Below are 15,347 nucleotides of genomic sequence, written 5' to 3'. Positions count from 1 at the left end.
AACACACCCATTTTTTTTTTTTTTTTATATATATATATATATATATAATGAGTTTTTTAAATCTCATTTGGACAAAAACTCTTTTTCTAAATCTTAGTGTCCGTTTGAATTGACTTAAAAAAATAGCTTTTAAACCAAAAATAAAAGGTTAATCTGAAATGATTTTAAAGTCAAATAATAAAAAATAGGGGGACCTATTTTTGGGTTTTGACTTACTTTAAGTCATTTTAAACCCTATCAACACTTTCTAAACTTATTTTATGTCATTTTTAACCCTGTCAACACTTCCTAAACTTATTTTAAGTTATTTTATTTACATTTGACAAATACTGTCAGAAGTAAAAAATTGTCATAAAAGTAGGTTTGACTAACTTTTAATGTACTCTAATTTAAGTTTGAAAACTAGTCAAATTGACTTTCAAAAACGCAACATAACAATTAAAAGTGGACAGAAAGAGTATTGTAATTAATTGAGTCACAATTAAAAGTGGACAGAAAGTGTATTTGTCATTAATTGAGTCAAACTAGCATTAATTAGTTCTTGAAGTAACACCTATATATACAAGGTAATATTTTGGAGATCGAAATATAATATTCTTCTGAGTTATTTTATATAATTTATCTGCTCTATCAAGGTTGAGATAAAATCTTCATACATCTTATTTTTCCAGGTTTTATTCATGAAATTATACTTAGTAATTGTTGTTGTTATCTCTTCTAATATGTTGGATTTTCTTTTTAATCTTTTTATTATTTGTTACTAATTTACTAATTTACTAATTTTATAATTGAATGAACTTATTGAATCTTGAAGATATTATGTTATTCAGTTTTTATTCATCTATTTTTAGAACAATTTATATTGATTTACATTTGAATGTATATCTATAAAGTTAGATTTAGTATGTTATTATTATTATGTCAAAGTTAAGTGGATCCTACCTGTCTTTTGACCAAATGGGGAATAATCATCAAGTTTTTTTCTTTAATAAAAACACAAAATAAAGCAAGCATATTAAATCTTAACCTTTTATGTTTATAAATCTGTCACAAGTAAGTAAATATACCAACAATTGTTCATTAACTAGATGGCAATGTAAATATTTATTACTCCATTTCCCTATTATTATTCACAGTCGTATTTATTACTACTGTATTAGTTTTTTCTACACTAATTTTTACTGATTTACTGTATTTTTTTCTTATACTAATTTTTAGTATATGATTTGCTTCAATCCAGATAATTTAAAATTGTATGTACATGAGTATATTTTTTAAATTTCACTTGTGAAATCAGCAAATGCAAATGATGAATTGATCGAATTTTTTTGTACTTTTTGCTGGAAAAATGGCAGGAAATCGTGGAATTAGGTTTTGGTATATGTTTCATCCATGGCCGGAACTGCCAAGGGACACCATACCGGAGAGGAAGGAGGAGCAGGAAGCTCCGAAGGCGTTTTTGAGCCGTCAATGGATAAATTTCCAGTCCATATAATAAGTTGTATATTGGAAAAACTGGATTTGGAATCTGTTTGCACCGCCGCTTGTGTCTCTCCGACTTTCAGTTCCGCCGCCGCACAAGTTTTCCCTTCTTTATCGTCTCTCGATCTTTCCGTACGTCAATTTTTTTTTCCTAATTGAATGCCCTAATTTTTTTGTAGTTAGATAAAATGAGTTAATTAGCAGCCTGATTGAGCAGAATACATATGAAATTAGCAAATTAACAAACACTAGGTGATTTCGTGTGTAGAGTTACTTGCTTTATGTTGTTGGTGGGAGGTGACATGTATTGCATGGAATTAGTCGAGGATAATAATTTCAATTCAATCATCTCATGTTAATGTTAAGTGAAATATGTTGTTCCTAGATTATCTAAAATCTTTTGTTGGATTTGTATACTTGATTGATTATTACGAAATGAAATGAGTGTGAATAGAGTGGATTAAAACTCCATGACTTAATGTAGAGGAGATCATTTAATTTAGGATTTAGACGTAGTTGATTGATTATCTTAAGATTGCTTTGACTTGGAGAATTTATTTTGAGTTTATTGCTGGTTGATTTAGATTGACCTATTTCGATGAATTTTAATAGAGTAAAATGCATGTGGAGAATGCGTATTGATGCATAATTGATTGTTCATTTAACCATCTTTAGTTTTGCTTATGCAATTTCTACTTCTGGGATGAAATTTTAATACTAGTATCTTTGATTTACAGGGACATTATCTGGATGAAGAAACTCTAAAACAAGTAGTGGGTAGGGTCCAAGGAGCCAATAGTTTAACTATTGATTGCCTCCAACTGAAGAATGACACCTCCATTTTCAATATTCTTGGTGAACATATCGAAGATTTGAGTTTGCTCAAATGTTCCTCTCTGTCTTACCACATTCTTAGTGCAATTAGAGAAAGGTGCCCCAACTTAAGGTATTCTGCCATGTCAAACTTCATCTTTGATACTTTTGACAATTCACATATATAGGTAATTGTTATAAGATGCTTATTTGGTTTATAAATTCTCGTCATTAATGTTAAGAGCTTTAGAAGTGGTTGCAATCATTTTGTCAGGGCTTAATTAGAATGCGTCAATCGCCTCTATTGATGGATTTTCAGACTGTTATTATCCTGAAATTCTCTCTGCATAAATGGATTTTATTTAGTTTTAATAGTTCACTTGAGCCATTACATTACAACTTGCTGAAGCTGATTTGTATTTTTTTCCCTGATATATCTGAATCACATTTGTTAATTTGTGAACCAATTCATCTATCTGCTGAATTAAAAATTTTTCTTTGTTGACCCTTGATGGTATCTGAATTCCTTTACGTTGTTTGGGTATAGAAAACTGCGAACTGTGTTAGCTTTTGTGCTTGGCATTCTTTAATTTCGCTCTATATATCCATCTTCAGAAGATGAAACAGTCAAGATAATTAAGTCCATTGTGGTTACACCAATAATATGTTACTTTCATAATCTTGTCATTTATCCCTGGATTTGTTTCCAATGTATGTTTTCTTTTTTTCTCTTTTCCTTTTTCTGAATCAGGTCCTTGCTTATTGAATTTGTTGGGTGTGAAGATCCACAACTTTTCAAAAACAAACTTACAGAAATGCTCCAAAAGTTGACCTTGTTAGAGGTGAAGTATTCTCATCTTTCACATACTTCTCCTTTCTTCTTCAAATTGTCCCCGGTGCCTCTTCAAGCTTATTACTCTTACAACAAAGAGTTTCTTCTTTAGAGAGTCAGTTTTATGATTTTTTTTCCTTTCCTGCAGGGGCTGTCCATAAAAATTCGAGGGACCTACTTTGATGTATTTGATATACGACCTCTTGAACTATTTCTGCCCAAGGGTTTAAAAAAATTGAAGTTACAGCAAACAGAGGGACACACATTTGTCCATTGGTTAGATAAGATTAGGGATATCCCTTGGTTCAACTTGCAAAGCTTATCTCTTGTCTTGGATGTTATATCAGATAATCTTCTCATGACAGTTGTGTATTCTCTTCCTCTTTTGGTGGAGCTGGATCTTGAAGACAGACCTTTTATGGATCCAACGGCACTGGACTTGACCAACATTGGAATGCAGTGTGTGCAGTCCTGCAAGCATCTAATTACCCTCGCAATTGTTCGAAGTAGTATGAATTGTCCCACTGCATTTACGAGAGTGGACAATATGGGCATGTTCCTTCTTTCTGAAGGTTGTGGAAGGTTGGAATCAGTAAAACTTAGTGGGTTCGCAAACGTTACTGATGCTGGGTTTTCGTCAATTCTGTACTCATGCCGGAAACTGAAGAAATTTGAAGTGTCAAATTCACGTCTATTATCAGATTTGGTGTTTCATAATATGAGAGGAGTTGCAAGGTCCCTAATTGAATTAAGGTTGTTATCATGCAGGCTTCTAACTAGTGAAGCTTTGGAGGAGTTGTCCTCATTGAGTAAGTTGGAGGTACTTGACACAAGTGGGTGCAGAAGCATTGCAGACCCCTGTCTCTTCGTCATATCAAGTGTTACTACACTCACAAAACTAAACTTAGCAGAAGCTGATATCACCGATAAGGGTCTTGCTTTGCTTGGTATGGGAAACTTGGGCATTACGCAGTTGTGCATCAGAGGCTGTAAGAGAGTAACTGATAAGGGAATTGAGCGTTTATTTCCTGCTGAAGGGAAAATTGGCAAGACGTTATCACTATTGGATGTCAGTCGCATGCCCGGAATAACTGATGCAGCTATATTTACCATTGCATCTGCTGCTAAAGAATTAACTAATTTAAGTCTAAGGTACTGCTTTCATGTGACTGATGCTGCAGTGAAGATGTTGGTGGATAGACCAAATCACAAGGGTAGTCTACTGCAAAAGCTTGATCTTTTTAAATGTCGAAGTCTGTCTGGTGATTCGATAATACTACTTATGCACAAGTCTTCTTTTCGTGGTTTGCGCTGGCTTGGTGTTGGAGGTACTCTGTTAGTCGATAAAAGAGACAATTTCTCCACAATATGCAATGTGCGACCCTGGCTGGTTGTGTGTTTTGATGGCTGCGAATTTGGGTGCCATGATGGTTGGCAATTTCATTAACAGAAGACGGATATTTTAAGAGGAAATTCAACAGATCAATATGGACCTCATCCTTGGCATCTCAGCGCGAAGTTCCTTTGTACATAGTAGTAACATTTCAATTAGGTACCTCCATATTTGAGTAGCATAAGTTGGTGATGCATGTTGGATTGCTTCCTAGGTTGCAACCCCTCTTTTGTGTCTCTACTTGTGCTTGAGCAAGACTCTGTTTAGTTTATTTAGCCATTTCCCCTAGTTTAGGCATTATTGTGCTTTATTAGCTCTCCATTGTAATGAACCTTTTGAATTACAAACACCCTGTTAAACCATTTTAAATGAACCATGATCACTGATCAATTATATTTTTATACTTATTTAGCCCTTATTATTAAAAAGTAGTATTCATTTCCTAACATTTATATCACAAATTTCAAGTCCAAATAGTAATTAAAAGGGGCAGGTTACAAAGGAACGTAAACATGTACTAGTAATCAGTTTTCGTTAAAAAAGGAACAATTAAACAAAGCGCACTTGCTTCTAACTTGTAAAGACAAAAACCTCAACCACTTTCTGGCATTTCCATAATTGTGTTGTGCCCACAAGAATAAAAGGTAATAACATATGGGGAAACTAAAACTAAGGCAAAACAAAAAAATTTACTACTTTGATTCCTATATTCCATACTTGTTGCTACAATGGAAATTAAATAAGAGCAAGAAAACAACATCTATTTTCAAATAAAAGCAGTTCGTCCGCCCCTCTTACTATGCCTGTCATATGCAGTGTTGAATTTGTACTGCAGCCATAAAAAAAAACAAAGACGTTAGATTCTTTATGATTTGGCTCATGGACTTCACGGTATCAGAGATGACCAAGTGCTTGCACTACAAAATTTGTGGTAATACTGGTGAAAACTTATTTACCATTACTTGCACTATTCCTAATAAACAGTTTTGACATGATTGACGAGCTTAATTGAGAGATAAAGTGACCTTTATGAACATAGAAGTATAAAATTATCAATTGGAAAGAGGAAAGCCCATGGGTGTATTTAGCATAACCTCATTGCTTCATACCTCTCTTCCGTATATCACAATAGCCTCGATTAAATACCTTTTATGAATTCTATTCCTTTTTTTATTAGGTGAGATAACTATTACCTCCGATGAATTTATTTCTTCTATCCGCTATAGTTATTAACATTATTATTATTCCACCAAGGTACACTTTAGTCCTAGAAACTATATTACACTGGAAGATATATCAAGAATGAAAATGAGAAAGAAGAAAGGGGGACAGAAAAGTTGATGTTAAAAGCTAGTTGCAATTTTTTCCAAATCACAGTATCTCATGATGATCAAATTAACAAAAAAAAGTTGTAGAAGCCTCAAACATCATACCTAGAGCAGTTGGTGAACATGGCGAGGTAACTAACTAATAATGTGTCGTTATACTCCTGCACAAAAGAAAGAACATATACAATGATAGAATCAGAAAGTAGTTGAATTATAAGATCTCTAATAACCAATTTGTAGGTCAAAACTCGAACTATTACTCACCATTTACAGATCTTGAGGTTCTTATCAGGGAACCAAAAAGAAGAAACCCAGTGAACTCTAGTGAAGATACACACACACACACACTCATGTATCTGCAACTCTACTGAATAAGCTCAAAATGCACTCACCATCGAGAAATCATCTCTGAATTTCTCCGACTCGATAGTTGGTAATCTTCTTAAAAGACTAGAGCCCTGCCTCAAAAGTGAATTATCACAAGGGATATCATCTGCACTCACAGAAACTGTAACATTAAAATCTTTGGATAATTGAAGAAACTCATTAGGAAAACATTTGAGGAGCAGAAATGTCAAGGGAAAAGACATTCCTCTTCACTTATACACAGTTTCTAAGGAAAACTTAACTTTTACTCGAGTTGTATAATATAAATATATAATAAAATTTTATGATGATTAGGTGAGTCTCCCAGTTAAAGCACTTCTTTCACAATCAATTTAAATGTAATTTCAAGTCCCAACAAGTTCTAGGTACCTTTTTGCATTGCAAGCAGATAGTGATGTAGCACTCTAATTCTGCTATTCAGCATCTTAATGACACTATGTATGCCAGTGAGGTGGGCAGCCACTGTAGAAACACAGAACATGTAAGTCCTAGACAAACTCTGCCATTGTTGGTAGTGGAGAAGATAAAATAGCAGGTGAGACTACAAGAAAGAAGGTGTTTCCCAACGATATTTTTTGTTGCCATATATTGAATGTTGTTGCCAAAAGTATTTTTGGCAACAATAAAAAAGTTGTTGCATGTTGTTGCAATAAACGCCGATGGGAAAAGTTTTGGCAACAACAAAATTTATTGTTGCCAAAAATGACTTAACGCAACCAAAAAACTTGTTGCCTTACATTTGTATAGTTGTGGCATATAAAAGTTATCGCAACAAAATCTATTGTTGCCACAAGTTAAACTATTTACCAACAATATTAGTTGTTGCAAAAAATTAGTAATTAATCTATTCGAAAGGCTTTTAGCAACAATAATTTTTATTGCAATAAAACAAATATTTTTCATACACCTTTAGCAACAATTTTTTTGTAGTTGTTATATACACATTACACATTTCTTTTAAAAAATTTACACAAATATTTAAACTAAAAATTATATAAATTTGCAAAGGTCAATACATAAAATTGATGGACTAGATATTTACCACTTCCTACAAAACTAAATACTTTTGCGTATCTCTACTAATTTTCAAAAAAATTATACGTATAAGCAAAGTCATTGTATTCTAATTCTACAAGCAATTTTAAAAAAATCTTCTTCCGGTAGTACTTGTACTGCTGGATTGTTGAATTATGCATGTTCATCCTGCAAATAAAAGATAAATATAATCATATTTTGATAAAGTCAACTATAAAATACACAAATATAAATTTAAAAGGCAGAGAGAATCACATAATATCTAGGTATATGTTTTAAGACTCATACGCCCAAAAATAACCAGTTCTTCCTAGGCCGCATTGAACCAAATAAAAGAAATAACAAGTAAAAGCCTAAGTATAGTGTTGTGCATCGACTCATTCCAACAAATTTAATCCCAGAATGGTAATTGTTACAATAGGAAGTAGAGCGTTAATGATCCAAGAAGTCTATCATCAAACTAAACTTTCAAATGACATTTATAATTTCTAACTATTTTTTTTACAAGTAGATGTCGTTCATATTTCTTCAATTAGCTATTTGTCTACACAATAAATATGTTACATAGGCAATATATTGCCCTTAGTGAATGAACAAAGAGAACCTTAATCCTATATACCAGCTTATAATGAACAAGAGCAACAAGTTTTTTCCTTATGAAGTACTTAGGAAACACTAGTCATTATTGACACAATCTTGACCAGTACAATCTCTACAAATTTTACTTCACTCTCAAAGAACAAAAGTGAAGTAACCACATGTTTACGTAAATATAAGCAAAAAAAATGATGTTTCTAGTTATTCAACTGTTTATAGCTAAACTGAGATATCAACACATTTATGAAATAAATTATAAAGGAAATAGATAATTAATACTAAAGTGCTTTATCAAGTGGCAAATAGATAAATAATACTAAAGTGCTTTATCAAGTGGCAAATAGATAAATAATACTAAAGTGCTTTATCAAGTGGCCATATCAATTTTTTAACAAAATTCAATTGGACTCATTAGACTTCTATTTTAAAACATAAACTAGTTACACAAGGTGAAAAAGGAACCAAATATCAACTCCAAGAATGCAATTAACTGCGAAGCTACTAGATTTCCAAGACACCTATTTGATCTAATTTCACTTCTCTTGAAACTTTCTATAGACATACATTGATCAATGACCATAATTATGCAAAGATGTTGATTTATAGCATTCATGATAGACTACTATACTATCATAGCAGACACTAGAATATTTTCAACATATACAATTGCATAAAAAGATCTCTTAAAGACACGATTTACCTGTTGAAACATTTATTTCATTAGTTTTCTTAAACTAGAGTTTTTTTATCACCACAACAAGCTCATCAATACAAGAATTAGCCATCATGAAAATTAGAGTGACTAGAAATATTGATTATTAGCTTTAAGTGTTATCTAGACATAGATCGGATGCAAGAGTGGCTCTTAGCATATTATGTAATCTGGATAATCATAAAGGACAAAATAGGAGGGACCAACTAAGATTTAATTGCAAAAGAACAAAACAAGAAATAAATCTAACTAATTATTACCTTTTAGTATGTACATATAGAACAATCCATTAATCTTAATAGAGAAAAATGGAAGTAATATGTTGACAGGTGCAATCCCATTCCAAGATCAAACTATCATATCAAAAACTGCATTCAGTTTCTAACTAGGAGAGCAACAACTAATTTCATCGGAGTCAATTCTCACTGTTTTAACTATACTTGTCAGTTACACTACTCCAATCAATTATTTCTAAACTTTCACGATTTTATCCTTTCAGCTGAGCATCTTTGTATCATTAACAAAGCTTGCGTAACTAACTATAAAGATTGTCACCAAAGAACCCCAAAACCATTTGAAGGGAACCACATCAAGCAAGTCTAAAATGTACATGTGAGTTCACAATGTAAATACAATTTGACATTTGGCAAGAAACACTTAGACAAGTATCTTCCAGAACAACCTAAGGTTTGAATAGCATAATTGCGACTCACCTGTAGTTAGTGGAATTTCACAATGCGCATATCTTGTAGCAGGGGATTAACTTTGTTACCAAGGTACTAAAGGCTTCACCAAGCTCAGACAGCAAACCAACCAATTTAGGCGCAGAACTATAGACAACATCCACAAAAATATTGCTTTAAAAAATGTATTAGGTACGAAGATGAAGAAAAAAATATGTAAAGATGAATTAAATGTTAACTAAAATCATTACGCCAACGCTTCAAACAATGAGAGCACAAAAAGACATATAAAGAAGCAGATTGAGGTAGAATAAACAGATCCAAAACAAAAGGAAACATTGAATGCATCATATTAATGCGATGCCCTTCGAAAATTCATAGAAGAGGCTAATGCTCCCTCAGAAAGAGATGCTTATAATTTAAACATAGCAACATTTACACAATGTTGTACAAGGCTCACTATGGTGATGCTTATACAATCAAGATAAAACATGAAACTCATAAATCTCACCGTTGAAGACTCGTCATTCAACCAGTTAATAGAATACAATGATCAACAATGTCAGTGGACTGGAGAGGAGTGAGGAGCAAGAACACAAATGCAAATGGGTTAGGAGACTGCCTGATGAACAGAGAAGACTCTTTATCTAATAACCTTTTTGAATTTCACTCTTATGTCCTATACAGCCCATATTCACAATACAAAAGATTGTCAAGTTAATCATAAAAGAAATCACTAAATAACTCCAAAACCACAATGCACTTCTTAAAGATACACTTTCAAAAGAATACTGACCTTCTTGTTTATCGAAATAATGAATTTTTTTCAAAAGAAATTTTTAGATTTGATGACTATTAGTATACATTATTAGTAGCATGCATTGATTGCCTCCTGTTATTTGTCATGCCACAAGAATCCTATCAAAGCACTAGAATCTAAAACTTACTCGATACAAGTAATTCGTAATGACTAGGTTCGAAGGAACTTAAGTTCCACCATTTTTGGTTCAAACTTGGCTTTTAAATTATACTTATTAAAGTCTAAAATATGCTAGTTGTGAAAAGCCAAGAAAATCTTTGTTAGATATATTTTTTAAGAGAAATGGGATTGTAGTACAATTTATGTAAGAGAACATTCGAATGATGAGAATCATAAAAAATGAGTCTCTTGAAATACAACATCTAAAATTTATTAGAATTGATTAACTACTTCAACACACAAATAGATTTATATACATTTGACTTAAGATATTATCTCTAACCTTAGCTTTTATCTGAGAATTACAGATATAAGTTATAACAATTCTTTATTTGAACAAGTATAAGACACCTTTTAGAAATCAGATAATGCAATTGAGCAAATATAATTCAAGATAGACAGTACAAGTTAAACCTGATCAAATCTACCCAACTAGGTGTGCTACTCTGAACCAAATCTTATACGAGTTGAAATATATTTTAATGACCAATATCTCCCATGAGTATAGTACCAACAGCTTACTAGAAGAGTAATAGAAAAATAGAGAAAAGTATTCCTTGCTTTTTCTGAAAGAACTACCTAAACTACAATGCTCAAAATTATAATGCCTTAATCGTTTGATTGGAAATAAGTTATTCCGAAATTAATTATCCTAGATAAGTTATTTTACCATGTATTTGGATAACTTATCCCATCTCAAAGCTATGAATGGTGGGGTAAATAATCATAAGACTGTCTAATACCTCCAATAAAATGACTCTTAATAGTCCTCATCTTACAATTCAATATAAAAGAGATTTATTCTTTTTAGGCATGTAAGTAAGAATGTAGATAAAGTTCAAACGTGAACAATATAAATTGCATTCATGACTTTAACCCAGCAAAACCTCAAAGGAAAACACATTGATAATAGAAAACTAGATATCAAAGCTAGCAATTTTCAGTTTTGAGCAATGAAAAGGACAACTCAGAATAAGATTAGGCATAATCGACTAAAGAGAAAGTGAGAGGCGAAAATAAATGACCTTAGAAGTGCCACTGCATAGTGAACCCAAGAATCCCAAACAGGGGAATATGGTTGTCGATGTTATAAAGCACATCCCTGAGTTCTGTTCTAGATCCACCATCGACGCCTTTCAATAATAAAGATACAGCTCTCCAAGATGTATTTTCAACAATTTTATCCTAAAGATTCATCAACAAGAAAAGATATGCATTTACGTACATGATAGAAAATCGACTCATATGACCAGCAATACATGAATCCTTCCATTCCAAATGAAATCCTTACCTTGTGAGCCCGTCAATTTGAAGAAGACAAATGAACGAAATGCTGGCAGAAGTAGAAGGGATTCAAAGTAGACTAGAAAAGGCACGGACAGTGCAGAGAAGATGATGACATGAATTAGTGGGAACAGATCAGTCCCAATCTTTACCAGCCTTAATTCTTTGTAATTAAGAAAATAATTACATGAATTATTTTCTTAATTCTTCGTAATAGTCTTATCGGAGATGAAATCAGTTCAGCAGTTGAAAAGAAAAAAAATGAGAAACCCTAGAGCTAGATTGAAACAAAAAGAGGGAAAACTGCTAGAAAAAAGAGGGATATTTTAGCGCCTTTACTTTTCGTACTAAAATGGAAAAAAAGTTACTGCATACTTATCTTTAGGCCACAAATTAATTAGTTTGTTGAGAACAAAAATGAATTCTACCAAAAATATGATACTTTTTGCAACGATGAAAATATATTGTTGCCATTTCATTTTATATTTTATATATATTATATTACTCATTATTAATGTCAACGAGAAAATAATTTTTGCTAACAAGAAATAAGTTGTGGCGGAAATTTTATTCTATACCAACAATTGAATCAAGTTGTTGCCATTAATTGAAATTAGCAACAATTTTTTAGTTGTTGGTAAAAAGTTGTTGCCAATTCTACATTCTAGTTTTGTTAAGCACTGTTGCAAGCTTGGAATTGGAAAAAAAAAGAGGAAGTTAATGGTGCTCACACTGAGTTGCAGCAAAACCTCCATCAGATGGTTTAAGATGAGCAACATGATCAACAGAATCCGTTCAGCTTCAACAGTCTAGCAAGCAATGAGATATTTGAAAAACACAAAAGATTTGATTAAGGTGCTCCCAAGAACTAGTTGACAAGGCAAAAAAAATTGGTAGCTTGCTTGGACAAAAATAAGTTGTGGGATGCCATCAATGACGTGCAGCTCTTGGTACCAACAAACAGTTTCAAATAAAAATATTAGGCACCAAAAGAACTTATTTCACAAAAACAGCTGCAGCTAGATGATGTTAATAGATATATTTTATTCTAACAGGGACAACAAGACAAATTTCTGCCAATAAAAGTTGCCACATTGACTTCAGATATTTGTCATAGAGCAGTGGTCATATTGACTATATACGCACCACTTTCATAGATAGTAAGTGGCAGGTCCTTCTGTGCATAATTGATAGAAGGATTGAGAAGCAAGTACACAGGACTTTCATTGATATCCATCAACTGATACAAAGAAACATATAACAAGGGTATTTGTTGCCAAATACATAATATTCTTATTGTGGATGGACAATAACTAGGAAAGAAATACAATCTATTAGAAAGATAGGCAAATTAATCATCTCCAAATAAAGTAATATTTGAATCACAGGCCTTGACTGACATATCCTATCCCCACCCCCCAAAATAAAACTACCTTCGCAAACAAAAGAAGATGTTACAATAGCCCTACTCCACTAAATAATGATTGAGACCATGAAACATCAATAGCATTTTCTTTCCTCTTGTAATTCTGATGTTCAAAGATATATGATCAAATCATTCCCCATAGAGAGTATAATGCTGGGGCATCTCGGATAAACTGATCTTCTTGTGATAGTTTTCAAGGCACTAAATCATCCAAAGGTTATGGAACAGGTGTCAGCACCTTTTCTTCACTGTGATACTAAAATCATTTGAGGAAGAAAAGACAGAGAATATGACTATAATCTTTTTTATATACAAGTATTTATGTAACACATGCTTGATATGGTACAAATTCTCCACCTCCTATTACAATTTTTTCTTCACCTCTACCTACCACAAGTGAATTAAAAAGGCAGCCATTTGTTTCTTGAAAAGACACGATTTTTACTACTAAATATTATTTAACTTCCTGAATAGCACCATTCTATAGAATTTATAGTCATCTTTTCCCTTTTACCATCCTCTCTTTCGCACACGGAAAAGTACGAGTTACCTTGAGTTCTATCTTTCTCCTCTTAATTAACAAGCAAAAAGAACAAAAAGTGATAAATAAGTTTGAAAACAAAAGGAATTCAAATAAAAGTTTCCGGAGATGTTAAGAACTCACAGCTTTGTGAATAAGCATATCCGATTCTTGTGCACTCCCCGATGAATACCATCCCAGTACATAAAAGTTAGGGAAAACCTTCTTATCTGCACAAAACTCCCAACTTAAGTATTATGAGCTACAAACGTAACTGTAAGTAGAATTTCAACTATCAAGTTATCAAAAATCAGCTACAAGCTATTGTTAGTCTTAAACATAACTTGGTAATTGTCTATCTTAAGCATAGGTTGATACCTCAACAAAATAAGACAACTAACCTGCCACAACAGATCAAACACTGTTACAATGGCATAAGATAAACTCATGAAAGGATATAAAATTCAATCTCAACCTAATTCGAGTAGCAATATGGATGGTGGATCATGTGTATGCTTTATTCGAACTCATATCATTCTAATACAAAATAATTTGCCTTTTAAAACCAAATTAATTTACTTAAATTGGAATTATGAATTCTAAAGGTGAAGAAAACTTACAGAGCTCCTGCTTCTTTTCGAGGAAAGCGCGGTTGAGGGATCATAAAGAAGTTCGAAGCTGTTGAAGATCTCAACAGTACGACCACTTTGTACGCCGATGACACAACCGAAAACCCTAGGCGGTACAGAAGATGAATCAGCACTGTTGGTTACTACACCGATTGTGTCATACGCATTTTGGTTTAAACTTTGTAAAAGTCAGATAGAGGTCTATGAACAAAACGGAGACTCGGTAAAGAATGGAGAAATTTTTGAAGAAGAAGAGACACATAATGCTGCTGCTGGATCTGCGCAAAAAGAAATTGAAAACCATGGAGAAGAAAACAGAAATAGATATATACAGTATCATGTAGATTTGGCAATTCTGACCTCCATGTCTGAAGATAACTGTTCTACTGAAGATGCTTTCCTTGAAAACTCCATGTCTGAGGATAACCGTTCTAGTGGAGAGGATAACCATTCTACTGAAGATGCTTTCCTTGAAAACTCCATGTCTGAGGATAACCGTTCTACTGAAGATGCTTTCTTTGAAAAACACTTTAGGTATGTACGAGGTATATTTCCCTTCTTAACGTTTTCCGAGGGTGATATAGCTGGAAAAATAATATCTCTGGAAAGACGTTTCAACGAGGTGATGAATGAGTATGGAAATGATCCCCAAATGGAATGATTCTTTCGACGCAACGATCCATTTGGGGATCATTTCCATACTCATTCATCACCTCGTTGAAACGTCTTTCCAGAGATATTATTTTTCCAGCTATATCACCCTTGGAAAACGTTAAGTGGGGAAATATACCTCGTACATACCTAAAGTGCTTTTCAAAGAAAACATCTTCAGTAGAACAGTTATTCTCAGACATGGAGTTTTCAAGGAAAACATCTTCAGTAGAACGGTTATCCTCTCCACTAGAATGGTTATCCTCAGACATAGAGTTTTCAAAGAAAGCATCTTCAGTAGAACAGTTATTCTCAGAGATGGAGGTCAGAATTGCCAAATCTACATGATACTGTATATCTGTGTTTCTGTTTTCTTTCTCTATGGTCTTCAGTTTCTTTTTGCGCAGATCCAACAGCAGCATTATGTGTCTTTCTTCTTCAGAAATTTCTCCATTCTTTACTGAGTCTCCGTTTTGTTCATAAACCTCTATCAGACTCTTACAAAGTTTAAACCAAAATGCGTATGACATAATCGGTGCAGTAACCAACGGTGTTGATTCACCTTCCGTACCGCCTAGGGTTTTCAGTTGTGTCAT

General features: G+C 33.0%; 2 protein-coding genes and 1 long non-coding RNA gene across 3 annotated transcripts; 1 reads left to right on the top strand and 2 right to left on the bottom strand.

Annotated features, from left to right (window-relative positions):
• Window positions 1-1,169: 1,169 nt before the first annotated feature.
• LOC102590297 (F-box protein At-B-like) lies at window positions 1,170-4,913 on the top strand. Its single transcript, XM_006346005.2, has 5 exons — window positions 1,170-1,253; window positions 1,356-1,614; window positions 2,220-2,428; window positions 3,047-3,137; window positions 3,276-4,913. The coding sequence occupies exons 2-5, from the start codon at window positions 1,393-1,395 to the stop codon at window positions 4,572-4,574; spliced, it is 1,821 nt and encodes a 606-aa protein (XP_006346067.1). The 5' UTR covers window positions 1,170-1,253; window positions 1,356-1,392; the 3' UTR covers window positions 4,575-4,913.
• Window positions 4,914-5,244: 331 nt separating this feature from the next.
• LOC102589534 (COP9 signalosome complex subunit 6-like) lies at window positions 5,245-15,347 on the bottom strand. Its single transcript, XM_006346175.2, is given in 13 exon segments — window positions 5,245-5,349; window positions 5,954-6,009; window positions 6,241-6,341; window positions 6,605-6,697; window positions 12,257-12,316; window positions 12,319-12,334; window positions 12,395-12,471; window positions 12,672-12,765; window positions 13,616-13,701; window positions 14,092-14,127; window positions 14,130-14,289; window positions 14,461-14,701; window positions 14,902-15,347. Coding segments are annotated over 13 exon segments (1,560 nt in total). The 3' UTR covers window positions 5,245-5,255.
• On the bottom strand, window positions 7,218-12,248 carry LOC107060342 (uncharacterized). Its single transcript, XR_001473265.1, has 4 exons — window positions 11,533-12,248; window positions 11,267-11,426; window positions 9,293-9,409; window positions 7,218-7,438 (listed from the first exon to the last, which is right to left on the bottom strand). It is a non-coding gene; the product is annotated as an uncharacterized lncRNA (long non-coding RNA).

The sequence above is a fragment of the Solanum tuberosum genome, unplaced genomic scaffold (assembly GCF_000226075.1).
Source record: "Solanum tuberosum cultivar DM 1-3 516 R44 unplaced genomic scaffold, SolTub_3.0 scf00076, whole genome shotgun sequence".
Taxonomy (NCBI): Eukaryota; Viridiplantae; Streptophyta; class Magnoliopsida; order Solanales; family Solanaceae; genus Solanum; species Solanum tuberosum.
This window is presented reverse-complemented; position numbering and strand designations above follow the sequence as displayed.

Excerpts from the sequence above, each read along its gene's own strand:
- LOC102590297 (XM_006346005.2), top strand. The coding sequence starts at position 1,393 with ATGGCCGGAACTGCCAAGGGACACCATACCGGAGAGGAAGGAGGAGCA. Across the intron at positions 2,429-3,046 it reads GAAAGGTGCCCCAACTTAAG|GTCCTTGCTTATTGAATTTG; the intron begins GTATTCTGCCAT and ends TTTCTGAATCAG. Across the intron at positions 3,138-3,275 it reads AAAAGTTGACCTTGTTAGAG|GGGCTGTCCATAAAAATTCG; the intron begins GTGAAGTATTCT and ends CCTTTCCTGCAG.